Below are 27,932 nucleotides of genomic sequence, written 5' to 3'. Positions count from 1 at the left end.
ATTGACAATTAAACACTTCTGCAACAATTGGGTAGAAGAAAAGATAATATAACACACGGTTATCTGCAGCAGGTTAAAAGTGATCTCCAGTCCTTTATCAAAGATTTTGCAACAATAAGATTGTAGTATGGTCTCTCTTGATAAAAATAATGGCAAGAGCTCGTCTACACTGCTGTTAAGCTGAAAAGAAAACCTAAACTAAACTGAAGCACTGATATTTTTCAGCAGTAACTGAGCACTAATACTCTTCTCATATTGACAAAATTTTGAACAATGGAATACAAAATATTCCCCAGGATAAATTCCAAGGGCAGCATTTGAGATGAGAAATATAGGGTACAGACTCCATCCATGTTGGAAGAGTAACACCAACTTAAGCTTCTTTCAGAAGATAACAATCATCTAAATGCACTTTCATTCTGAAGAAATAAGGTACCTTTGCAAGTGCACCAATATAAACTATACATAAGTTAATACCATCGAACTGTCATGGTTGTAAATGTTCCATAGCCAATTTTTTAGGCTGATAGAACCAGATTAGATTTAGAAACACTCACAAAATCCATACAGTGGACCAGAATATCTCACATAGGGAAGAAACTTGATGGAAGGGCCTACATTTCAACTTACAAGACAAAACATGAATATAAAGGCAAAGAGCTTTTCAAGAAAATTTTCTTGAACAAGTAACGGCCATTCAGGCCTGGTACAAAAAACGAAGGGAAACAGATCAAACGGCATTTGTGAATATTTTGCAACAGCTAAACCAATTTTTTCCCAGAAATAAAGTTAACCAGGAAATTATTCATAAATCAAAACTGATAATTGGTCACCACAGGGTGCTAAGAAAGCCTACACATCTTTTTATTGCCTCCGTCAAATAAAAGCAGTAGCATTGTCCAATTAACCCTCCAGTGCTGATGCTCCTGATATGATCTCTATCAGTTCTGTGGTGATAGATGCTTGGCGGGTTCTGGTTCACAGAAAAATTAGAAGAAGACCGGTTAAAATGAAAGACAACAAACAACTGATGAACTTTCTATATTATGTTATCCTCATAATTATCTGTGTAAACAAAGTATGCATGTATGAGAGCTTGGCAGTGCAAATGCGTGTGTGATAGAGACAGGGTGAAAAGTAAGACCTGTTGTAAGTAAGAGTGAGACGATCAAGCATGTCACCAGCATTTCTGCTGGAACTATCCATAGCAGACATTCTTGCTCCTTGCTCACTAGTAGCATTCTCTAGAACTGCATTGAACATAACCTGGAAAAGACATTGCCATTACCCAATTTTAGAACACACCAATATCATACTCATCACCTTGAAGGAAATCATTTTATTAGCAGTCAATACATCTATCTGAAACACGGTCAAGACTAATTTCATTCTCCCACTACCAAATCAGTACTATTTGGAAGCCGTGAAGATCAAATAGCAAACTTATTAGAGGATTCTAACACTAAAAAGGTAAAACTTACGCATGAAAACTGAAATTCAGTTAGGTTCTGAAGAACTTCAGCCATTGTCTCAGCACCTTCAACTTCATAAGAATCCAAATCTCCAAGCTTTCCAGATTGAGCTTCCCTCTCCACAACCTACATTAAACCACAAAGGACTTGTTCCAAGAAACAGATACTCACAATAGAAAGAAACAAAGTGAACAGCAAGATCTTTCAGTTTAGGCACCTCTGGAGATAGTACAGTGGACACTGTTGGCAAAAATGAGACAACTGACTGGAATTTATTATAAACAATCCTCAGTGCATCAAATTCGACATTCTTCAAGATGTCATCTGCAATCACAGAAACCTGCAAGAGGAATGGCATAAATCGGTAGATGGAAAAGGCTAGGGAAATCAATAAAATAGCTGTTGCTATACTCTTAGTGCATAAGTATTGAAACCACTAATAGATTTTCATTTAATTCACAGAAATTTGAAGTTGAAAAAATGCAATCAAACTGTTCGCTTTACACATGTTTTGAAGAAAAGGTAATTTATTTTTTTTACACAAGTTTAAAACTAACAAGAATGTAAATCTGCCAAAGTTTACATTCTCAAAAACAAAAATAAAGGCGAGTAAGACATAGCTTTCAAATATCTACTATTTCTGTAAAAAAAAATGCAACACAAATTATATCACAGATACATATACAGATAAAACCAAAACAAGTAAAAAAATGTGAGACTATATTACATGGACTCAGCTAATGATCTGGTTAAATTAAGGTGTGTGCAAGTATCCTTAAAAAAAGAAGAAGAGGGTGTGTGCAAGTATCCTGAAAAAAAAAGGGTTTGTGCAAGTATCCTTACAAAAAAAAAAGGGTGTGCGCAAGCATCCGAAAAATGTAAGTTCAGTCCTTAATTATAATATGAGTACATCCAGTCTCTTGCTAATTTGCCTGTATTTTGAATATCATGCACAAAGTACCATCACCCATGTCACACCAAAGGCAAGGGTAAGCCAAGGCAAATGAAAAATCCATGTACCAGAGAGTGAGCCTACAGCCGCACGTCTTCAGCAAATAGTCGGCAACAATAAAGAAAACAAATAGTGGGTGTGCTTCACACAAAGTTGTAATAAGGAAGATGTAAAACATCTTAACCTGTGTGTAGTTAAGAGGATTTTTCTGCAACTCAGTCATGATCAGTTCAATGTCCTTTTTCGAATCTCGCACCAGCTGAGCCTTTGCCTTTTCCCCCAAGACGACATACTTATTTTCCTTTTCAGGACCTAGCAATTACAAATTAAGCAATAATAAATTAATTCCTCAAGAATAGATATATTCAATATTAAACAATCTTGCATTTTACCAGAATTCAACTTATGCATAGCCCTGCTTATCTTGACAGATGTAGAATTGATTCCACCACAAAGACCTTTGTCTGCGGAAATGGTAACAACAACATTCTTTTTGACATCAACACCTGAAGCAAACATTAGACGTGTTACCAGCCAAAGATTGAAATCTTGTTGACTGCTTAAAGTTGACGGCATCCAATTACAAACTCCGGTGTAACTGAAGGTATTTCAGAAAGTCTCATCAACGACACTCATGACCACAAGATGATTACTTAGTTGTTGCATCAAAGACATAGAACAATGACATTGGACTGCAAATCAACAGGCAGAGAGAGGAGGACAATTTCATTTTATCCTTTTTCCCACATATATGAAGTATCTCAACTCAAAATATTATGGGAATAGACATTCTCATAAGGTGATTCATCCCTATCCTTCCACCACTTTATCGCACTAACTGATACAAGAATTTGGTTAGATCCAGATAATCAGGAACTTACTAGGAGTGTCACCAAGAAGTGCAGTAAATGGCTGCCATAGGCCACGTGAATTTTCAGCTCTAGTTTGAATAGCTCTAAGCTTTGAAGCAGCAACCATCTTCATAGCCTTTGTAATCTTCTGGATATTTTTAACACTCTTCATCCTGTTTCTGACTGCCCAAGGGAATGCTCAATGTGAAAACTTAATGTAGCAACAAGAAAATTGGTAGAGAAGTTTACGAGAACATAGGAGTGACAACAGAAGGGGGGTGCATCAAACGATTAAGGCTAACTCTTACCAACTTGAGTTGAAATACATCGAACTCCTGACAAGACTGGTTCCCTGCATATAAATGTAGGTCATAAAAAAAGTAGAAACGCTACAAACAGAACATGATTTTTTGAAAAATAGGACAGGCTAATGGATAATAATATATTATTATAAGCCAAGGTGCTGTGCATGAGTCTTTTATACATGCAGATAGGGAGATCATCAATCTCCTGCTGATACATAAAGGCCCATGGAACAAACTTCATGTCAGTGTATCAACCCCCATAATCCATCCAAAAGAAGTCACAATTAACAGATAGATATTATTTGAACTTATCCATTACTACAATTGTTCTCATTACAACTTCTGTTCCAAAAAACTCTTAATATTCTGTGCTTCTTCCAAGTTCTAAAATGACTATCCAATCTCAGATCATGTCAATTACAAGTCTATATAAGGTCAAAATTTAAGGCAACCTCTTTCTTTCTGCTCTAATAACTAGTATACTCTTAAATCTGAAAAAAAATAAAAAATCCAATTGTAACAAATATATAATCGTTTCACCAACAAATCTTAATCCAGTGAACTTCATACAAGCTTTACAACATACACCATCAATTTTTAGGATTTTGAGCTACAGATCACTTTGGGAAGAAAAGGAGAAGCAACAATAACGGTTTTGTGTTTTTCCTGCCTATAGATTGAATGAAAAGCAAGCTACCTCCTTTGACTGAAGAGAAAAGGAGAAATTCACCCTTGTCAAAGATAACAACACGGACTGAACAAATTCCTCGAACCAAATTACTTCACCAACTGACTAATAAACCTTCATAGAGATTTAACACAAAATTTAAACATTGTCGTCCAAAACTTGTGAGGTAATTTCAACCCTAAATTGCTAGCTAGCTGAGGCTTCATCATAGATAAATGTGCTCTTGTACAAAACAAAGCAATTGCCATCTAGTGGTGGCCCAGCGGATGAAGAGTTAGAAGGTTCGAAATTTCGCCAGACGTGAAACTAGGTGAATCCTTCCCATCTACGTAAGCCTTGGTTGGTCTAAGTGCGCAAAAACTAGTTCAGCACCACCATCACAACAAAAAAAAAAGGAGCAGTCAATCAATTAATTTTCCCTCTGTCCTAAACTAACTGGGATCATCTCTACCAATCATTAGTACCCATTCCACCTCTAATCAGAATAAGAACAACAGAGCCAAACTAACACAACGAGATAGCAACCAAACACAATGCGATTCATTACTGTCTACAGATTCGATGCAATACATCAAAAAAACATGATAGAAAGTGTAAGATTGGAAGAAAACTAACTCGGAAGGAATGAGAGAAGAACGAAGAACATTGGCAGGATTGGGAGAAATCAGAGGTGTGGCAAAACGCCTTCCCTCACGCCTCAACGCAGCCATGGCCATTTTTGATCCGATTCGATCTGATCTGTATCTTCCTCCTCCGGCTTATCCTCTTGGCAGATCGACCAATTTACAGAGCTAGGGTTTACAGTCGCTTGAAATGTCAGCTGAGACACAGTAAGGGTCCGAGTCGCTGGGTGAGTGCACATTTTTACCCCCGACAGTGTTTTAAAAAAAGCTGATGTGATACGACGTCGTTACATTTTCCGCTGACGAATGGGTCAAACTATCGAAGTACCTGCCCGATTTGGCTTTGATACGAAATTTAAGGGGAAAAAAAGGAATTTTAAATATTTAGGGTCTTAAATATATATATTACTAATATATTTATTAAGTTATAAATTTTAAAAAATTCAAATTTAGAAATTTATAATTTTTTGGACTAATAAAAAGAGATAATTATTGTTATACCGAAAAAAAAGAAACCATTTACCATTAGATACCTACTTTCATACTCCTTGTTTTACCTCTGATGATATGAAGAATAAACTGCTTGATAAATTGTTTGATATCATTAAAATATACTATAGAACTTACTTATTATTACTTAAATATATCATCACAAATTTAGAACTTAGTTATTATTACTCAAATATATCATTGCAAATTTAGAACTATAAAATTAAATCTCTAACTTCGCCTCCTTATATTTACTTATTGATTAGTAATATGTTGGATTGATGCAGGATGGGGTAAGTGAGGAGCAAATTAAAGGTATTGAATGCTGATTTATCTGCACGAATTCAAGAAGATGAGTGTGAGGATGATGAGGTTGAGAGCAGCGAGGGAGATGAGACCACTAAGCCCTTTTGAATGGGCTTTAAGTTGGTCAAAATCAATTTAAAACCTTTTTTAGCTTTTGGACGTATTTACCTAATACTAACTTTAAGCCATAAAGTTCTTAAAAGTCAAAAATGAAAAGTTAAGATTCCTAACTTTTTTTTCCCTAAGTGCTTAAAGTCATTTTCTTTGACCATGAAAATTACTTTTATATCCCTTGTATTTTAACTAAATTTTCAAACTACCCTTTTTATTCTTTTAACTCTAAAATTCACATTATTTTCCTCATTTAAACACTTTTATCCAAACACTCAATTTCTTATTTATAAAAATAACTTTCAGCACTTCAAAGTTCTAAAAATACTTCATACATAAAAGTTACTTTTTTTAAGTCCATCCAAACGGGTTCTAATTATCAAAGTATCAGTGATTTAGAGGCTGGGAGTGGCTTATGAATTTAATTGGTCTTTAAATTATTAAAATCAAATTAAATAAAAGTAATATATTTATCAATTTTAGATTGATTTGGTTTGATATAATTTGGGAATTAGAAAAAATAATTAGTTAGCAAAGAGATATATGTCAACATCATCCGTAACTACTTTTTCTTTTCAAGATATCATGTCTCCAAGGTGATTCCATTAAATTTTCCGTTAATTATAAATAAATTTTGATTAAAATATATATAAGAAATTTAAAATTATTTATAAAAAAATAATATATTATGTATATATAATTATATAAAACTATAAATATGTACATAATATTGTCGGTTCAATTTGATTATTTTCAATTTTTTTGAATAAAATCAAAATCAAATCAAACATTATCGATTTTTTAAAAATGTAAAATCAAAATCAAATTAATTTAATTTATTTAATCGATTTAGATTGATTTTTACTCAAATCGTGAACATCCCTTGGTCAAACTATCAAAATAGTTGTCCCATTTAGCTTGATTCACAATTTAAGAAGAATAGAATTTTGTATTTTTTTTAATATTTAGGTCTTAGATATATTAATATTTTTATTTAGTCATAAATTTTACAAAATTTATCATCTTAAATATGTCATAACATTTATACTATGAAACTTTGCCATAATTAGTATAATGAAACATTTAAATTAGATTACTTTCAAATTTAGCAATTTATTATTTTTTGGCCGTATAAAATAATGATGTTTTTCATTATGAAATGAAAAGGAGTACTTCTTTTGCTTCATTTTATAAGGAGGTACTTGACGGGACACAAAATTAAAAAAATAAAATAAGATTATGATTATAGTAGATTGTTAAGATTAAAATATATAAAATATCATTCATTTCAAAGAAATCAAAAATAAAACAATGTCATATGAAAAGGAACATATGAAGTGCAAATTGATATTCGATCTAGTTGAAAAATTTTAGCTTAAATTATAGATTCAATATACTTGAAATTTTCTCTTCTAGGTATAACTTGTGTTGTCGATCTCCGCTTCTATCTTTGTTTTCATAAGTTATGTCACAGAATTTTGAGTATAAGTACTCTATTTTAGTATTGTTTAACTTAAAAGCTCTAGATTTTAGAGTATTTGTCCAATTTTTTTATTTTATTGTGAACTCAACTTTGTCTCATCAATCAATACTATGTCATTTGCAAAGAACATATATTACATTACCTCTCCTTGAATATGTTGCGTTAATTTGTCTATCACTAAAGCAAATAAAAATAGACTAAGAGTTGATCTCTAGTATAACCCCATCATAATCGGAAAGTGATATGATTCAACTTATTTATTCTTATAGAGTTAATCTCTAATATAATCCCATCATAATCAGAAAGTGATATGATTCAACTTATTTATTCTTAATTACCCGAGTTTTGATTCCATCATACATGTCATTAATGTCCCTAATGTAAACCACAAGTACATTATAAATTCCAAGCATCTCCATGGAACCACCTTGTAAATTTTATCATATGCTTCTTTGAGGTCAATGAATTCCATGTCTAAGTCACTTCTTATTCTTATATTGCTTCAGTACCTTATAAGAAGAATGATTTTTGTAGTTGATCACATCGATATGAATCTAAATTGGTTCTTGGAGATAGAACACCCCTCCTCATTCTTATCTCAATTTTTTATTATTATAGTTAAACTTTAAATATCTTGGATTCATCATCCAGAGTAATGGGGACATCGATGATGATGTTATGCACCGCATTGGAGCAGCGTGGATGAAATAGAGGCTTGCCTCTGCAGTCTTATGTGATAAGAAAGTATTTCCTAAACTTAAAAGTAAGTTCTACAGAATGGTGGTTAGACCAACGTTGTTATATGGAGTGGAGTGCTGGGCAGTAAAGAACTCTCATGTTCAGAAGATGCATGTTGTGGAGATAAGGATGCTGAGATGGATGTGTGGACACACTAGGAGTGATAAGATTAGGAATAAAGTTATTCGGGAGAAGGTGGGTGTGACATTTGTGGTAGATAAGATGAGAGAAGCTAGATTGAGATGGTTTGGGCATGTAGAGAGGAGGGGTGTGGACGCCCCAGTTAGAAGGTGCGAGCAGTTTGATATGGGGGTTATACGGAGGAGTAGGGGTAGACCAAAAAAGTATTGGAGAGAGGTGATTAAACAAGATATGGCGGTACTCCATATCACTGAGGACATGACTTTAGATAGAAAGGAGTGGGAGGTCGTGGATTAGGGTAGAAGGCTAGTAGAGATAGAATGGTATCTTGCCATGTGTCGGTTTAGGGTGGTCGTAGGTATAGGCGTGTCTTTATAGTTATGTTGTTATTACCTTTGATTATCATACTACTTTGCTATCATTATTGTTCTTGTCTTGTAAATTTATATCGCTTTTTTTTTGGCAATTATGCTATCTATATTGTTTTTCTCTCTTACTTGGAACTATGATTTTTGAGCCGAGGGTCTTTTAGAAACAGTCTTTCTATCTCCATAAAGTAGTAATAAAGTCTGCGTACATCCTCACTGAATATGTCGTTATTGTTGTTTATAGCTATGAGTGTTTTATCACATATTTTCTTGTTATATAGTCATTGTTGGATTTTTCACTTGCCTAATACTACAACCTTGTTTTGGACACAATTATTGTTAGTCCGTTCTAAAGCCCTTTCCAGCCAAACAGCCCCTATGCGACCAACCTCCTTTTTCCCCATTGAAAAACCCTAATAAGCTCCCTTCAGGCGCCAACCAAACAGGAGGAAAGAAACCTACTATTCTTTCTTTCCCGGCGTTAATGGCATCTTCGTCGGAGAAAAGATGCCTATACGAGGTCCTCGGCGTGAGCCGTGACTGCACTGCCGATGAGATCAGGTCCGCCTACAGGAAGCTCGCGCTGCAACGCCACCCTGACAAGCTGGTTCGATCCGGCGTGCCGGATTCCGAAGCAACAGCTGCATTTCAGGAGCTTGTGAACGCCTACGAGGTTCTCTCGGACGCGCGGGAGCGCGCTTGGTACGATTCGCACCGCTCTCAGATACTCTTCTCCAATTCCGGTCCAGGGAATTCGTCCAGTTCTGGTTCTGTCCCGGACCTGTTCTCCTTCTTTTCAAATTCAGTGTATTCTGGATATTCCGATAAGGGGAAGGGATTTTACAAGGTGTATGGTGATCTCTTCGAGAAAATCTATCAACACGATTTGAATTTCGCGAGGAAGTTAGGTACAGATTTGCCGAAAGAAGCTCCTCTCATGGGAAATTTGGAGAGTCCTTATGCTCAGGTGACTGCATTCTATAACTATTGGTTAGGATTCGTTACTGTGATGGACTTTTGTTGGGCAGATCAGTATGACGTGATGGCGGGACCTAATAGAAAGTCCAGGCGGGTTATGGAGGATGAGAACAAGAAGCTGAGGAAAAAGGCGCGAAGGGAATACAATGAGACTGTTAGAGGATTAGCAGAATTTGTGAAAAAGAGAGATAAGAGAGTGATTGACATGCAGATGAAGAGGAATGAGGAAATGGAGAAGAAAAAGGAAGAGGAACGCAAGAGAAGGAAGGAGCTCGAGAGACAGAAGGCCGAGAGAGCAAAAAATTACGTAGAGCCTGAGTGGGCGAAAACAGAGGAATTAGACGATGATGGAATTGAGGAAGAATCAGATGAGGATGAGAAAAAGAAGGCAGACGAGAATGAACTGTACTGTGTGGTGTGTTCGAAGAAGTTCAAGAGTGAGAAACAGTGGAAAAATCACGAGCAGTCCAAGAAGCATAAGGAGAAGGTGGCAGCTTTGAGAGAAGCTTTTGATGAGGAAGATGATGAATTTGCTGGGGTGGTGGAGTATGGGGAAAGTGTGGAGCAAAATGTAGCTGATGCTGATAGAACAACTGATTTATCTGCTGATGATGGGTTGGATGAGTTAGCCGAGCATTTAGAAGGTAGTACACGAATTCAAAAAGAGGCTGAGGATGATGACGTTCAGAGCAGCGAGGAAGATGAGACCACTAATTATCAAAGTGCCAGTGATTTAAAGGGAGTGACCGATGAACTTGGATTAGATGATGATGAAGATAATGTACTTGAAGCTATGATATCTGGCCGCAAAAGTAGGAAGAATGCAGGTCCAGGTGGCAGTCGTCAAACATCAGCACAGAATGAAACCAGTAACGATGAAATGGACTTCATGGAATATAATAATCTTAGGAGTACTAGGAGAAATAGGGGTAGTAGGAGACAAAGAAACAGGAGACCACAAGAAGAAGAAGAAGAAGCACGAGGAGGGGGGAGAGGAGATGTAGGATCTTGTGTGACTAAAGTTGATACTGGTGTCGAGGTAAATAGTGCAAATAATGATAGCTCAGCTTGCCAGGGGATGTCATCCCAGTCTTCAGTAGAAACTGCAAATGATCAAAAAGGAGAAGATGATGTTTCAGGAAATAGTGAAAAAGTTCCAAGTCAAGGTATAAACAAGAAAACTACCACAAAGAAGGACAAAAATAACAAATCAAAAGATACAACCAAAGATGTAACTAAAGATGCAACCAACAAAGGAAGGAAACATAAGGTACTCAAATATTCATTCGTAGAAGATTTTCCTTTCTAGTTTGATGTCAATCTCATTGTGATTTTCTCTTTCTCCTCTCCTGACTCTTGGACAATTTTTGAGAATTTACAACTACGTTTCTGCAGTTATCTACTCTTGGGGTTTCAAGTGAATCTTTTAAAAGGACAAAGAACCTTATATTAGTTGTCTTGTGATGTGTTTGTGAATGAAACCAAACTTTGGAATTATGTGTTCTAACACAGTTTCATTTTGAATCCAGGGAAAATCAAAATCTTCAAGCAACTTGTGTGATACATGTGGGGAGGAATTCGATTCAAGGTCTGCGATGCAGGCTCAGTCCTGAATCTCTATGTTGATTAATGAGGTCATATTTACTCTTCTTTTCCATATCTAATTATCTGTTTCTTCCACCACACCACAGGAATCAGTTACACAAGCATCTAGGATCAACAGGGCATGCTAAACTGAAATGGCGATGATATTACAGAATCCTCATTAACTGTGTCTACAATTCAAGCTGATTGCTGGATCGTTGAGGCCGATTATTTGTTCCTTATTCTTTATGGTTTATAGATCATTGTGTACGATTTAGCATCATCATTTTATACCATATTCCAATGAGTTGAAAAAATCAAAGAATTTTGTATCTTGATAATAGATGACACTTTACTGATGGGTCTAAATACTTGGTTTCAAATTTTTTCCTTATTCCTTCAATCCAACTCTATGCTCAGTATTCTTGATTTTAGCCAATAGACAAGAATTCATATGCAACAGCATCATTTACATCATGGTTAAATTCAAGTCTCTAGTAGTCTGTTTTCGTTTAGTAACTATTCAACTCTGATGATTCGAAAAGAAAGAATAAATATCAATGCAACTGTGCCATAATTAAATACCAACTGTCATTTTTAACAACTGCACTTGCACATTTCTAAACCACAATATCACATGTATTCATTTCACAAATACTGGGATCAGCTACTAACTGCCAAATTCAATAGACAAGATCAGAGAAGTTTGTGGGCAAAATACATTTCACTGCTAAACCAAAATACTGCAATGAAAGCAGGAACCAATAACAATTTACACACATAGAAATCTAAGTTATTCGAACAAGTTATATACACCCTGACCAAATCGGAAGAAGCTGCTTCCCCAAAAAATATGGCACAATAACATTTCTGGAGCATATGTTGCTAGACATAGTAGTCACATAATTATCTAGCAGCTACCCCATACTGCACGCTGAATTCGCAACTGTATAAACAAACAAGCAGGAAAGCGCAGTCACAACGCTCTGCTAGCTGCTTCTTGTATGTAAGTGGTGGCTTCCTCTTCCGATAGCTGCTTTCCTTCTACCAAACCTCTAATCAGAGTATTGGCATATTCTTTAGATGGTTTGCACATACTTACTTTACCTAATTTGAAGTTATCAACATCCGAAAGTCGGCATCTGATAGAGAAGCAGAAAAGTTATGGATGAGATTCAGTTGGACAAGAACATACATAAACGAAAGAGCATTAAAAAAATAAAAAGGCAACATGCTTACGTCATTGTCAAAATGGGAATACCATTCTCCTTCCCCAGGTAAAGCACATTATGGTACCAGCCATTCTACATGAAAGTCAAGCAAAATCATACAATGAGAAAAATGATCTAGCTCAGAGTTATGTCAAGAAAAGACCAGAAGTCTGTGGCGGAGGGTAAGAATGAACACTACTAGGATAGGATAAAAACTTTTCTGTCCTGTTATCAAGCATTGATGGGTTTGATGCACAAAAGGATAACCATACTGTAGTTCCAAGATTCTTACATTCTTTTTTAAGGCAATACTAGTCATCTTTTACTATCAATCAATCAACTACCTCTCAATCCTAAATCAGCTGGGGTAGACAATATGCGTCATTTATATCCATTCTGCTCCATTGATTTCATTTCATTTCAATAGTAATAAATTGTTCGGCAAATTTGGGGTTCACTAAATTTCACTCTGCAAAACTAAAAATGAATGGATCTTATCAAACTGTTAGACACCCCCAGACAGTTAACATTCACCCAAGTTCAGATTTAGCTCAGGTAAAGGATTTTGTTTACTAAGAAAATGGAAAAATAAATAGAAAAAAAGATGTTGCTAGTTATTAGAGGCTCTAAATTTCTTGGCAGAGACAACAAACTCAAGATGCAAGAGAAACTTATGATTGCTGTTTTTAACAAAATAACGGGCATTTGGAGTGCATAAATTATCTTTACTCAGTTTTTTTTTTGCTTCATCACTTCACATGACCCAAGATATGGTATTCTTGTTGACAACTTAATAGTTGAGAGATGCTAACACAATTTAAAGTCAGTGATGAGATTGACCACCTATTGAGCTTACCTGGGGGCACATTCATGGTTGCCTTCCTAGGATTTACTAGTCTTGGGATGATCATCCCTGAGAACTAATGATTATATATTGTTTGGCTAATTATGATTAAACAGATCAACAAGGTCTTATCTCTCTCATCCCTCCCATTTCAGCCCTCCAGTTCCTTTTTGATGAGGTGAATAGTTCAATTAATTTTTGAAATGTTTTTCTTGAGTCGAGGGTCTATCGGAAACAACCTATCTTCCTTACAAGATAGGGATAAGGTTTGTGTACACTCTATCCTCCCTAAATCCCACTTGTGGGATCACTATGGATATGTTGTTGTTGTTGTTATTGTACTAAATCTCACCCTTATTCCTACATGGTTAACTCATTAATACAGGTGTAACACATGCCTAAGTTTCTCGGACTTGGGTGCAGGTGTCCAAGACGGATGCGAATCCGAGAGTCGGATTCGGCATAATCTAAATTTTAAGATTCGAGGATACGAATCCGAGTATGGATACGGGTGCGGAGATTCGGCTAAAATATTCAATATTATAAAAATATAATTATAAAGAAAAAGATATTCTTCCCCTCAGAAAAGATAGAGAAAGTCATTCAAGATCTTCAACTAACTCTCCTTACAAACCATTGTTACTGTCTACCATAAGTTGGAACACAACCGCTTGAATATTTAGCATCTCTTTGTTTGGCTTGAAACATGAAGCTACGAATATTGACCAAGAGGAAAAGTATCTTGGTCAAAGTATCTGATGTGGGTTGACCACATCCCACACCCGCACTTGCACCTGTCTGATGTATCTGATGTAGGTTGTCCATGGACTCTTGGTCAAAGTATCCGATGTGGGTTGACCGAATCCCACACGTATCTCGCACCCGCACCTGTCTTGTGTCGACACGGGTGCAGCAACAAATATGAAGAGTCCGCACAACTTAGACACATGCCAGGGAGAGGACATCCTCATGAACTAAATACTAAGGGGATTCATCAATACTAAGACTATATTTAGCTAGCTGCCAACCAACCACAATCTTCCTCCTTTATACTTATCCTTCACTGTCAGGATAAAATTTCCATCCATCACAGCCTGGCATGTTTATGAGTGAACTAATTAACAGAAAATATATGGTTATATCTTATGCTACCATTGTTTTATGCCCATTTGAATCTTATAGTTTTTGAACCATTATATGCTAACTACTTGAGCCATTAATATGGGAGTGTAGAGAATAATACTCATGAGAACTATACAGAGAGCGTAAAATCACACCTTGAGAGCCTCCACTGGAACACATTTTCTTTCTTCAATAGATTGTAAGTCGGTCATGTCAAACAAAGGGCAATTCATGTCAAAGCTCGAATTATTCTCTTGAAGTAAAACATCATTAAATTGTTCAAGCCTGTAAAAAGAAAAAAGAAGATTAAGTTATAATTCTAAATCACCAAGAGTCAAAAGGTCTTTATTAAAAAATGCCAACAAAACGACAAACTCCTAATTATCATGATAGGAGAAACATTTCAGATAAAGGAAAGAACGACATACGTTATCCTATACAGGCACAAGTAAGCTTTTTCATCACTGTTGCTTTCAGGGTGAAGAAAAGCAACCCCACCCGGACCCCATGTAGCCGTATGCTCACGAGCAAAGAATAGGCGATGGGGAAAAGTTTCCCATTTGATCTCCTTTGGCTTGCTTTTATCCAACGAACCAATACATGGCTTTCGCATGCCTTCCACCTGGAATGCATAAAGAGAACGTAGAGACACACTGAAAGGTCAAATATTCTTTACCCTATCATCAGCAACAATCTCATCTTAACATTAGATTAGTTTCTTATCATAAGATGCCTGACTAACACAGTCATTAAAGTTTTTCGGAATCATTATGACCCAAATATGTAAAACCATTTCAAGGTAGCAATATACATGGAAAACATTCAATACTATTATCTAGTAAGAAATATTCTCACATCATTCAGTTCTAATTGCACTAGGACGCTGTTTCATTTTTCTTTTAGCTGAATACATAGATAGCATCTTAAACTTGACAAAGACACAAAGATTTCACAGTAAAATGAATTTTCAACTACTTCAAGTAACTACTTCTTTTCCAGCAACTTTTTTCAACTCAGTGCTCCTCTTATTGAGTCCTATACGATATTCAAACCCCATAAATCTTCTTAGTTTCAAATGCCATAAGGCCCAGAAAACAGTACGCCTGTTCCACTATTTCATGCTCACAGATTTGAACTTGCAGACTCCTTTCACACCTCTCTCCATTTTCCCACTCCTTTCATAAGTGACGCTGTATTCACCACTTAACCCGTACCTTCGCAAAAAACCATACATGAGTGACCTGATTCCTACTGAAGTTCAGTTTAGAACTCTCAATCGTGGCATTTCTAGGACCAGATTGTTGATCATTAATTTTATCATTTTTCTAATTTAAACTTTTTTTCATCCTTCTGCTTGTTAGGGACAAAGGAATCTAAGCCAAATCGTTCAGTAGGATTGTTTGAAAGAGAAGTTCCTAAGATACAATTGAACAGCAAAACTGATTGAGGAACTGCAGGGAAAGACGACAACTTGGTAGTAGGCATGCCATTTTTTTTCATGATGAAGACGGTGGAGTGATAGCATTCATGGATGCATACCTCCATTAAAGGTTGTCAGGTTTGAATGGGAAATCAAGAAGATACTTATCATGGGAGAAATGTCCAAGGATGAGCCCAAGAAGATGTTTATCGTGGAAGAAAATCCAAAAATTATGGTGAAGAGTGGGCTAAGTGTTACACGTATTTCATGGTTCCAGTCCAAGTCCAAGAGGAGGAAGACAGGACGCACATGGAGCCCAAGAAAGGAGCTGAAAATTCATACCAAAAAGAGATGAAATTCAGCTCCGAGATGGGCAGAAATCTTGACCAAAAGGGGTCTGATTCACACCCAATTTGAGTCAAGGATAGGCATGTGTTTTGGTGCATATTATGCCATTTTTTCCTTATTTGGTTAGGGAAGAAGTTCCGTATTATTTAACAAGCTTTCCTAGTTTAAAAGTTTCGTAATTAGGTATTAGTATTTATTATTTCCATAAAAGTAAGATTCGAATCCCATGTAATTTAGAATAGTTTTCCCCTAATATATAAAGGGGTGAATTTTGTTATTTTAGGGAAGAACATAACTATTTAATATTATTTGAGAGGTTTTTCTTATTTTATATATTTGTGTGTGGTGACTATTAGTTTATCTTGCAAACTTACAAGAAACATTCTTCTTTTACACCAAAACAATCTATATATCCACAAGTATACTACATCAAAATATGTAGTCCCCTTCAAAAGTATTACAACTTACAACTTGAACATCTAATGTTTACACCAAAAATACAACAGAGCTAAGCAATTCATTGTAAACTCTTACAAGTTGCACCACTTATCATCAAAACACCTCCTATTCCTTTCTTTCCACACTGTCCACCAAATGCATGCAGGGACATCTTTGATTTCCAGATCATCTTCCATGGCCAATCCTCCTTGTGTGCCTCTGATGAGTTTAGTTCCACATATACAGTAATACTGAACAGACAGTGAGTGTTCCTTATCCTTTCATGTGTTGAGTTTAGTTCCTGTGTTTTCCTTCTGCAACACCAACCTATCCTTTTCCTCTGTTAGGTTGTTAAAAACTGCCACTGAACTGTAGATAACAGTTATACTCTCAATTGCCAACCTTGAAGCTGATTCTGGTTTGCATTCAAGGCCACAGGTTTCTAATTGCTCTCCAAACAGTGCATCCATATGGAATTGTTATGAGTAACTTAGCTTTAATCCATTAATTTAATTTAATAAAAATCAAATCCTTCATGATCTAAGTTTTATTATTCGGGAGTACCGAGTATGGATCTAGATATGGATACGGGTGTGAGGATTTGGCTAAAAATAATTCAATTATATAAAAATAGACCAATAAAAAAAAGGTCTAAATTATGGCAGATTATTTGGAAGGAAAGTAATGCACGAATCTCTGAGAGCAAGTTCGATTCTATAACTACTATGAAGTACAGATGCATCTCTTTATTATTTATTATTAAATTTGAATAAGCAATCATTATATCTGTCTCGGATTTCTCTATTGATTTTGGTCAAACTACCCAAAATCGTTAGACCATATCCGATATGAATCCCACACTCATGACGTGTCGACATGGGTGCGGCACCCAAAGTGAAGCAACTTAGGTTCTTAACCCGATTCTTATCATGGAGTGGATGAGGAAGAGGAGGAAAGATGATTTGGGGATTTTCGAAGAATAACGAACAAGAGAGGGGAGGTGGGCACTGTGTGTGCGTGCGTATGTAAAAATAGATTATTTTTTTCAAAAGATCTTATAATTAAGAATTACATAGGAAGAGCCACATGTCTTTCTTTATTTGTCTTCTTCGTCACATACCCGTGTGTGAGCTACCCGCTCTTTATTTTTTTCAGTCTCTCCATGAAGGGTTCAATAAGTACGTTATGCATAGATATTTAGGACCTGATACGTCATGCCCTCAGTTGAGGTGCTTGAATGAAAAATCAGGACAAGTTTAGGGGGTTGATTATGTATTCTGTCTTTTTTCTTGGAGAAACATATTTGGTAATTTATTCAGTTCTTTTTTTATATTCTTCAGAAACTATCAACCATTAGAACAACTTTTCCATACTACTGTAGAACACCAAGTATTCGGTTTATGCATGAGGTAAGTTTTAAGATTATTCTGAAATTTAACAAGGAAGATGAGGTTGTAGAAGTTCAAGAAGAATAAAGCCACACACTTAGTGAGGGAGTGGCCAAAAGTAGCAGTTCAATGCTTTTTCACAACTCACTACCCCGTGGTGCAGGAGATTTATAATGAAGATATGTATTTCAAAGAATGAATGATAGCTATACCTTTCCTCCTGCAATATAGCAAAGGAACCTTGATAGCTTCATATTTGATCCAAATGTGGCATACCATATATCAATCTTTGAAAGCTCTTCCCTCCAAGTGTGAGAATTAGTGCTAGCTTGACCTGTGTAAATTCAAAGATCATTAAAAGTCATCTCCAGAAATAAAACAGCAAATTTTTGCAAGGAAAAAAATATTTTACTTGTTATGCATGTGCCATCATTAACTTTCAGGTCTGAAAATGGTTGTATTACATTCTCAATATCGTTCTCCAAATCTTGTGATACCCTGTTAGGAAAGGTGTTGTACTCATCTTCAGAATCAGAGCTAACAACCTGAAGTAAAAGTAACAAAATATATTAAAGTTAATATATAAATAATTACATTGCACATATTAGAAGAATTAAATGATATCAAAGTAAAGGAGCAACAAGCATTTGGCCTACATAAGTTTTCCCAGGGATTTCCTGGTGACACATTGTGAATGAAAAGTTCATTTATTTTGGGAAGCATAGTAAAGCTTAATAATCCATCCAAAACGTCAATATTTAAACTGATACTTGCACACAATGCATCCATTGGTTAGTATGTGTGACCTCATACCTTAAGTCTTGCACAAAGCCTTGCCAGCGCTAATTCTATGAACTGAGCTCTTAATCAATTAGTTCATGCTAATTAGTGAACTGACGAATCAAGACACCAAAACGATCCAAGGACATGGCAACCAAAAATAAGAGGGGTATTTTACTACTAGTAGTAAACTTAACCACGCTTTGCACGGTCATGTAAAGAGCATCTCTGAATTTACAAAAATAATACTACCTCCGTCCCATATTAGATGGCCACTTCCAACTTTACACGGTGATTAAGAAATCATTAATATATTGTATAACTTTACCATTTTGCCCTTTGTTTATATCAATGTAATATACATAGAGTATAGAAATAGCTAGTATTGGAAATTGTTTACATTCAAAAAGTCATATTAATTGTAGGGGTAAAATAGGAAAAAATTAATTAATTCTATCTTGATTTAGTAAGTGATCAAGTAATATGGGACAAACATTTTTAGTAAAATGTCCGTCTAATATGGGACGGAGGTAGTATCAACAAAATAAAATCTTACATGAAGTTATCTCGCAAAAATAATATCAACAAAATAAAATCTTACATGAAGTTATTCAAGATATAATTGACAATTTTTCACAAATATGCATTGAAAATTACAAATATAAATATTTTCATTTACAATTCTTTAAGAGAGTCAGTTTGAATAATTTTAGAAGCTAACTTGAGTCAGAATAATTCAATATTTAAAATTTAAAATTTAGCTACTGGAAAACAATATGAAAAATACTGTAAGTTGCAATCCTTTGCGTATTAATATGATGAAAAAATATATTTTAAAATGTTGGTTAAAGTTCATGCAGTTTTGACTCTCAAGAAGCAAAATGTGACAAGTAAAAAGGACCGGAGGAAGTAATACATAGTACCAACCAATTTAGCAAAGATAATTTTTAGGAATTTCAGTCCCTACTAATACTTGTTTATGCATTCCCTTACATCTTCCTTTTATATGAATTTTGTATATATATAATGCTAAACTAAAAATCAAATTAGAATGAACTAAAAATATATATTCCTAAATAAAAACCAAAAAAAGGAAATGATACTTAAATCATTTATTTTGTACCTCTCTTTTCCGATTATCTCCTTTTCATTTCTTCCTCACAAGTTAGAACCGCACCTCTCATAGTTACACAACTACAATCAATACATTTGGCATCTTTCTTTCTTCCCGAAAAATTACTCTAAATCCCACGGCAATTCCCTCATTATTCTCCTTGTAACGTTCTAAGAATATCCCTTTTTTAAAATCTCATTCTTTAAGTAATATTCCCTACCATTAGAACAATACAACAATATTCATATATAGTAGGATTAGTATATTCCATATATCGTCGCCTTAAATCTTTTTTTTTCTCAAAAAAGGATTTAAGGAGACGATATATGGAATAAACTAATACAACTATATATGAAACAAACTAAATGAATCATTATTTGCTAATTAAACTCTAACTTCAGCCAATATTATATGGGATCTATCCTTTATTATTCACTCCTCTTTGTTTGTATGCATTTTCCTTCCATATCCCCATAACCTATGTTTTCTAATTTATTTTCTCCTATAAATTATCTTTTTTGATAAGGTAAAGGTTTATTGACCGAGTACCAAGGTATCAAAATCAAAAGTTACAAAAGACTACTGGGAAAATCCATACAGCCAATTACAACATCTCACAAGCAACTCCAAAAACTTCATATATTGATCTATATTATCAAGGAAACTACTTTTACACCAACAAAACAAATTATGTAAACACTTGTTTTTAACTCTAGAAATATGGTCTTTTTGCCCATCAAAACAAGCTTTATTTCTTTCTAGACGGATGGTCCAGAATATGCACAAAGGTATAGTTCTCTAGATTTGCTTCAAAGCTTTGTGTTCTCTGGTGCTGCCAATTCTCCAATAATTCCTTCACACTTTGAGGCATGATCCAAGAGATCCTGCAAATACTGAAGAAAAATTCCCAACATTGTCTAGCTATTCTGCAATGTAAATAAGGTGATTCACAGTCTCCAACTCTTCTTCACATAAGTAACATATATTACTTAGTGCAAAACCCTTTTTCTAAAAGATTATACTGAGTAAGGCAAGCTCCCCATGCTGCAATCCAACCAAAACAAGCTATCTTTATAGGAGCTTTAGTTCTCCAAATCCCTTTCCATGACCAACTAGTATCCCAAAATCTTGTTTGCTTCATTAGAAGACTATAACACTTTTTTACCGAAAAGGTCCCATCATTACTAGCAGCTGTCCATACTAGTGAATCCCCCTTACTCTGATCAATATGGGTATAATCCAGTTGAAGGAGCAATTGACAGAAGTCATCAATTTCCCAATCATTCAAATTCCTTCTAAAATTCATCTTCCATCCCGTGTTGGAATAAAAATCAGCCACAACTCCATCCTTGTTATTGCAACAATTGAAAAAAAAGAAGAGGAAATCTTTGTTTTAAGCAGTTATCACCAATCCATAAGTCGGTCCAAAATCTAATTTTTACTCCATTCCCCACCTCCAATTTGGTAAATTGTTGAAACTCAGCCCATAATTTACAAATCCCTTTCCATACTCCCCCTCTAGTGTATGAAATATTTGAAGGGGGATTCCAGCCTTGTCTACTACCATAGATTGCTTCAATTATTTTGATCCAGACCACCCCTTCATTCTTGCTAAATCTCCAAAGCTACTTAAACAACACAATTTTATTGTGCGGTCTCAAGTTTTTAATTCCCAATCCATCCCCTTCATTTCCACTAGTGACCACTTGCCATCTAACTAAGTGAAACTTTCTATTGCTACTAATTCTTTCCCATAAAAACTTATTCCTCGTAGAGTTCATCTTTCTTTCAATTGCATAAGGCATAGCAAATAATGACATTAGATAAGAAGGCATACTATCCAAAATGTTGTTAATCAATGTGAGTCTTCCCCTAAGTGACAAATATTGCTTCTTCTAGGGAGTCAATTTGTTGGCACATCTATCCAAAACTCTTTGCCAAATATTCTGGTCATTCCTTCTCACTCCCAGTGGAAATCCAAGGTAAATAATAGGGAAGTTTTCCACCTGACACCCCAAAATGTTTGCTAAGTCTCCTATAGGCTATACAGTCATCAACATTTATACCAAATGTACTGCTCTTTCCTAGATTTACTTTCAATCCAGACACTGCTTCAAAAATCAATAGTATTCCTCTGAGATAAAGAAACTATTCTTTCTCTGCCTCATAGAATAAAAGAGTGTCGTCTGCATATAAATTATGAGACAACATCACACTGTTACTAATGCTTCTCCCACTACACAATCCCTTGATCCAACCAAATTATTAAGCCCTTTTTAACATGTTACTCAACATTTCCATTACTAAAACAAATAGATAAGGTGATAGGGGGTCTCCTTGTCTCAACCCTCTTTGAGACTTGAAATAGCCATGAGGACTTCCGTTTATTAAGACGGAAAATCTAACTGTAGAATTACAAAATCTAATCCAATCAAGCCAATTGTTCCCAAAATTCATCAACTTCATGACATTGATCAAGCAAGCCCAATTCACATGATCATAAGCCTTTACAAGATCAAGCTTGCAGGCTATAAATTCATAGTGCTTCAATGAAAAAAGGGTAGACATGACAGAAGAAAAAATAAATGCATTCATACATGAGTTTATATTGCAATATGTATCAAATAGGTTGTCGTTGCCGGACAGAACTTTAGCAAAAATTCTAATTACTACTTCCTTTCTTCTTCTTGCTTCACCCTACTTATAATCAATGAAATATAAATCGCTTGATAGAAGCCTTGGATTCCCTTTCTTTCTTTTGATTTCTCACCCGGTGTTCGGTTCCCACTTTGTATCTCCTGATGTTTGACGTCTTGAAAAATGAAGAAAGAGTTATTGATGTAATAAAGTTTGTTGTTTCAATAGGAGTACAAGATAAAAAATGCTTTGTAAGTACAAAAAAAATGGCCTTGATCCGCTGACCTCATGTTTTGTATTTACATATTTCTGAAAATCGGGTGAAAAATAATTTTATAACTGAAACTTTATGTAAAAGCTTTAAACAAGGAGAGAAATAAACTGTCTTTACTTATGTGGAAATTTTTTAAAAAAACACATGTAATTGATATAGAATTAATTGATTTTATTGATTAATCTATACTGATTCTCAATAAATATGGTAGTTAATAATTAATCCTTTAATACTTTAATTAGAAAATGAGGAGAAAAAAGTCAAAAAGAAGAAAAGTGTAATTGTTGGCCATAGAGAGGTGCCACATCACCTTGTCTATGCCTAGTTTTAATGTATTTATAGATATAGATTAGAAAATAAAGAGGAGAAAAAAGTCAAAAAGAAGAAAAATGTAATTGTTGGACATCGAGAGGTGCTACATCACCTTGTCTATGCCTAGTTTTAATGTATATATAGATGATTGCCAAAGTGACATTATTGTTATCATAACAAAGAAGTGCAATGATCCAAATGATATCAGCAATTCAAGTTCCATAACAGTGGATTCCGCTCAAGGCACTTCTATCAAGGCTCCATGCCAATCTGATTGTCTGTTATAGAATGTTTATGGGACCAGGTGCCCCTTACGAACCTTGAGGCTACATCCCCGGCAGACAATTTTTACAACAATAACAACAACATACGCATTGTAGTCCCACAAAGTGAAGTCTAAAGAGGGTAGAGTGTACATTGACCTTACCCTTACCTCAAAGGTAGAGAGATTGTTTCTAAGTGGCAGACAATTCCTAATGTCTAGAATTTTCTAAACTCAACAGCATATCGCGCATTGCATCATAACTTCTTCTCCATCTCTTCAATCTCTTCTTCATTTTAACTATATCTTTTATTTTTCGAATAGTAACAAATAAAAACTAAAAGGCACATATTTCATGCCTCAAAACATATGCTTTACAATACATGCCCCCAACAACTTGAGTTGGAGAGATTGTTCTCGAGAAGGTTATTGATGATACTTAAATAGCAAGAAAAAGAAATCTGACCTTAAAGTAAGGAATGCTCCTGCTAGTTACTTTCTCTGGTAATCTCTCCGCAAGTGATTGCCAAAATGGACTCAACTTTTCACGTACCTGAACACAGTTATGGCGTACAATGAAAATCTAAGTACACACGCCTTAAACCGCAAGGCCAAAATTCTTAACATGCAGGAAATTTGACTCACAGACACAAAATTCAGCCAGAAGTATACTTTATGGCTATGAATTAGATAAAAAGGAAGAACAAGGAGCAGCACAATGGGCTAGGGCAGAAACATCCTTACAGCCTGTATCACTCGCCATGTGGATTCAAATGGATAAGCCTCAGAAGATCCAATAATTGGTTTTTGCTGTAATAACACTTCAATACAAGCTTGTACAGAATTTGCTATAGAAACCAGACTATATCCACCTTCGAGTGCCATTACAATCTTGCCTCCGGCGAACTCCAACAACTAAAATATACAAATAAAAAAGGTAAGTAAAGTCACTAAACATGTACTTTATAGAAACAAATCACAAGAAAAGGATAAATACCGGAAGAATGACATAAACAGAAGAAAAGCAAAGACAATCATTGTGAAAAAAAATCAACGACTACTTGCAACAGTCACTTAGAGTTCACCTTGTTCAACATTACAGCATATCCGTGTGGACTAACACAACATTCACCAAGAAGATCGCCAATAGCTATCACATTAAACATCAAAACTGTTAAAGACTGTTGAATCAGATTAGTCAGCAAGAAAACTATGATTGCCAATTTGAATAGCAGTTCGACAAATACATGAGAACAAAGAGATAAAAAAGTAATTTATAATAATAGTTCAGGGATTTTACTATGTCTCATAATCCCATGTTGCCAAACTTCATTTAAGCTAAATATCCAATGACAAAAGGTCTTGACAAGAAAGTTACTGAAGATTCAAGAACCAACACATGTATAGGAGAAATCAATCCCAAAGCAATATCTTAAGAGATGTATGAGATAGGTTGTGCATCAAAATAGCAGGAATACTCAATTTAAGTGAAAGTCCAGATCCTTTATTCATCAGTAGCAGTATCTATGCGCCAATCCTTTTGGATTTACAATCCTATTTCTGTTATACCAAATGAAGTATTAATCCACTTTAAAAGAGTCCTTAAGGTCATACAAATACCTAAAAAATGAGCTTTCTAGAAGTAAATTCTTTTTCACGGTTGTATACTTCGGCTTTACCTGTCTTAGTCCTACGAATCCCATTCCTAACAAGCTAGAAGTTAGATAAGTGTTCATAGCCTTTTTCTTAATAGTAGGATTTTGGAAGCTCTTCCCTTCTGCTCGATTTATACTAATAAAAAGGGCAAAATATTGAAATAAAATGAAAAGGGTTTTTTCTGGAAACACAAATAGCAGTAATCATACTACTCTTTCCAAGTATGCACATGTTCCCAAGATCCTAGCGTTGTTCAGTACTTGATAGATTTTTAGAAGGCAGGTGTATACAAAACAACCATCTTTTCCATTTACAAGGACATTGCATCACAAACCAGACACACATTCAGGCATTTTCCTATCCTTATCCCAAAGCTTTACATAAAAATCATCTTTGTAAAGTGTTACTAAGTGTTATACTTTTTTTAAAAATTGAAACCATTAGTCTCATAGGTTAAGGATACAAATGTTACATTATCTTAAGGGAAGTCCAAGTCATGTCTAAAATCAAATATGAAACTACAAAAATCAGGTACAAGGAAAATGAATTTGAAAAGTAAAATAGAGGATTGATTCAAACACTGCATCATGCAGACATCAATAACAGTCAACCACATTGGTAACCAAGAATAGCAATACCCTAAAATGCTGAAAAAGCCTTAAAAATGAAAATTGAACCAGAGAGAGAAAATATGAGATAGGAGAAACACAACAGAAACTGATGAGAAGACCCACAGAGGATAAAACCAAGCTCTAGCTAACCTGCATCAAATCCAGCTGAGATCAGGATAATGTCAGGACCAAATTCTTTGGCAACAGGAATCAAGACATGATCCCACACAGCAAGATAGTCTGCATCACCACAACAGCCATGCTCCCAGGGAACATTTATATTGTATCCTTTTCCCGGTCCTTCACCAGTCATTTTATGTGACCCAGCTTCATCACAAGGATAAAAAGTTCCAAAATCGTGCCTAATTAAGACCAACAATGATACACCATAAGAGACTAAATTTGACACTTTTTTAAACAAATAATCATCTTTGTCAGCTTATTTACATCCTGAAGCCCTCAAGTGGTCGAGAAATACCATAAAGACTATACAAGCAGTGCAGAAAGAAGACAATAGAGATGGGCCAAGTTTGAGCCAAAATTGTTTCCTCAAAGTTGAACATTATTTCTATCTAAAGTGCTACATTTGATGGATTAAAACGAATAGCACTTTCACACGTACCTATGCACAGAAAAGAAGAGTACTCGAGGGTCCTTCCAAAACATCTTTTGAGTGCCATTTCCATGATGGACATCCCAATCAACAATCAAAACTTTTTTAATCCCCAAATCAGGCTGCAAGGAAATTAACAGGATAATATGTAAAATCTTAGATTTGATTCACTAAACTGATAAAAGATATGAATCCACCTTATGTTTCACTAACTGAAACTAACTCTTACCCTTTCATCCAAGAGATATCGTGTAGCTATAGCAACATTGTTGAACAAACAAAATCCCATTGGTTGATTTGGTTCTGCATGATGTCCAGGAGGCCTGACAATGGCAAAGGCAGAGTCTAGTTCTCCTTCAGCAACTTTCTCAGCAACCTATATGGTATACTCAAGATCAATGCTTTAAAGAATATCATGGATCAGGAATAGTGGGAGAACACTAAAACTTGATCATCACAAAACAGTAAAGCACAAAAGAATCATCCAAAATACAAGATCCACAATATAATGTCCAAAAAGCAGATTACAAAATGCCCTTAAGTGCACAAAGTTTACATAGTCTCCAACCAAATAATTAAAATAGGAAGACAGCATGTATGATATTGTAACAATTTCTGACAGATTATAAAAGAACTAAATACTCCCTTAGTTACATGTTACTTGGCCACTGTTGACCTAGCACACCCTTAACCAAGCTTTAATTAGAAGTGTATTTTACTAAACTAAGCTTATTAATGATGCTTTAGAACTCTAAATTTTTCAACTTATAGTTATTTAATACTAAGGGTAGTATGGGGGAAAATAATAAAATTCTATTGCTTTGCTAAAATGGGCAAGTAAAATAAAACATCTAGTTTTGTTTAAGGCGAAGTAAAATGAAACGGAGGTAAACGCGATTAATTACCTCAATCACAGAACCAGCAGAAATATAAGCTGCCTCTGAAGAACCTTCATTGAAATATATAGAATTGTACTTCGCAGCAATCCCTTTTCTCCTCGACTCTTCCTGTGAACTAATACTTTTAATGAAATCTATATGCCTTTTCGTATGAACCAAAGATATATGTTCATCCTCCGCCTCCTTTCCATCAAAAACAGTACATCTGAAGAAAAAAAAATTAAAAAGAAAATAATCGGTTGTTGTCAACGATTATACAGAAGGAAAAAGAAAAGGAAAAGGAAAATGAAGATATACCTCTGAGCAATTCCCGAAGAATGAAGCTTGTTCCAGATACAAAGAATACGATTTGGGCGCTCTGGATGTTTACCAACTGGAACGGAATGCTTGCACATTCTTTCATCATATATCAGCCCCACACGTCGTCGTTCCGACGACCTAAAAGAATCGGAAGCCATTGAAGAGTATTGATTGAAAGAAAGAAGAGAGAAAATCAATCAACTAGTGAGTACACAGTGATTGGCAAACAGGCGATACAGTTCAGATTTGACATATTTAAACAATGGGCTCTATTTAGAGAAAAGCCCACTTTCTGACCCAAAGCCCAATATTGTTTTGAAAATTGAAATGCAATGGAGGGAAACTTTAAATATATTTACGCCCTACTTAGGAACTGCCGTCCTTTTTATTTTCTTAAAGATTTGAATTTATCCAAACAATTCCTTCTTGTCCAATTCGATTAATGTAAAGATCCTTTCTTTTTATTCTTTTTTTTTGTGTGTGAAAGTGACTGCTATTTACTTCCTCAATTTCTTTTTAGTTGTCATTATAAAGTTTGACACAATTCTTTAGAAAAAATTAATTAGAAATATTGTTTAATTAATATATTTCTTATTAATTATTTAATTTTATCT

The 27,932-nt window shown here is 35.0% G+C and overlaps 3 protein-coding genes across 3 annotated transcripts; 1 reads left to right on the top strand and 2 right to left on the bottom strand.

Moving 5' to 3' along the window:
* Window positions 1-647: 647 nt before the first annotated feature.
* On the bottom strand, window positions 648-5,167 carry LOC129894298 (ATP synthase subunit gamma, mitochondrial). Its single transcript, XM_055969919.1, has 9 exons — window positions 4,884-5,167; window positions 3,584-3,627; window positions 3,306-3,458; window positions 2,817-2,930; window positions 2,609-2,736; window positions 1,690-1,812; window positions 1,482-1,598; window positions 1,145-1,266; window positions 648-973 (listed from the first exon to the last, which is right to left on the bottom strand). Exons 1-9 carry the CDS (start codon window positions 4,982-4,984, stop codon window positions 904-906), a joined length of 972 nt encoding a protein of 323 aa, XP_055825894.1. The 5' UTR covers window positions 4,985-5,167; the 3' UTR covers window positions 648-903.
* A 3,684-nt stretch (window positions 5,168-8,851) lies between these two features.
* Window positions 8,852-11,549, top strand: LOC129896602 (DNAJ protein JJJ1 homolog). The gene is made up of 3 exons (XM_055972541.1): window positions 8,852-10,775; window positions 11,035-11,093; window positions 11,197-11,549. Exons 1-3 carry the CDS (start codon window positions 9,012-9,014, stop codon window positions 11,252-11,254), a joined length of 1,881 nt encoding a protein of 626 aa, XP_055828516.1. The 5' UTR covers window positions 8,852-9,011; the 3' UTR covers window positions 11,255-11,549.
* A 203-nt stretch (window positions 11,550-11,752) lies between these two features.
* Window positions 11,753-27,559, bottom strand: LOC129896600 (histone deacetylase 5-like). Its single transcript, XM_055972540.1, has 14 exons — window positions 27,316-27,559; window positions 27,025-27,223; window positions 26,349-26,495; window positions 26,129-26,241; window positions 25,657-25,868; window positions 24,325-24,389; window positions 23,984-24,154; window positions 23,706-23,792; window positions 18,273-18,405; window positions 18,073-18,194; window positions 14,695-14,888; window positions 14,422-14,551; window positions 12,329-12,393; window positions 11,753-12,231 (listed from the first exon to the last, which is right to left on the bottom strand). Exons 1-14 carry the CDS (start codon window positions 27,474-27,476, stop codon window positions 12,066-12,068), a joined length of 1,965 nt encoding a protein of 654 aa, XP_055828515.1. The 5' UTR covers window positions 27,477-27,559; the 3' UTR covers window positions 11,753-12,065.
* Between the last annotated feature and the right edge of the window lie 373 nt (window positions 27,560-27,932).

The sequence above is a fragment of the Solanum dulcamara genome, chromosome 7 (genome assembly GCF_947179165.1).
Source record: "Solanum dulcamara chromosome 7, daSolDulc1.2, whole genome shotgun sequence".
NCBI lineage: Eukaryota > Viridiplantae > Streptophyta > Magnoliopsida > Solanales > Solanaceae > Solanum > Solanum dulcamara.
Note: the sequence above shows the minus strand (reverse complement) of the source record. Positions and strands in the feature narration are given on the sequence as shown.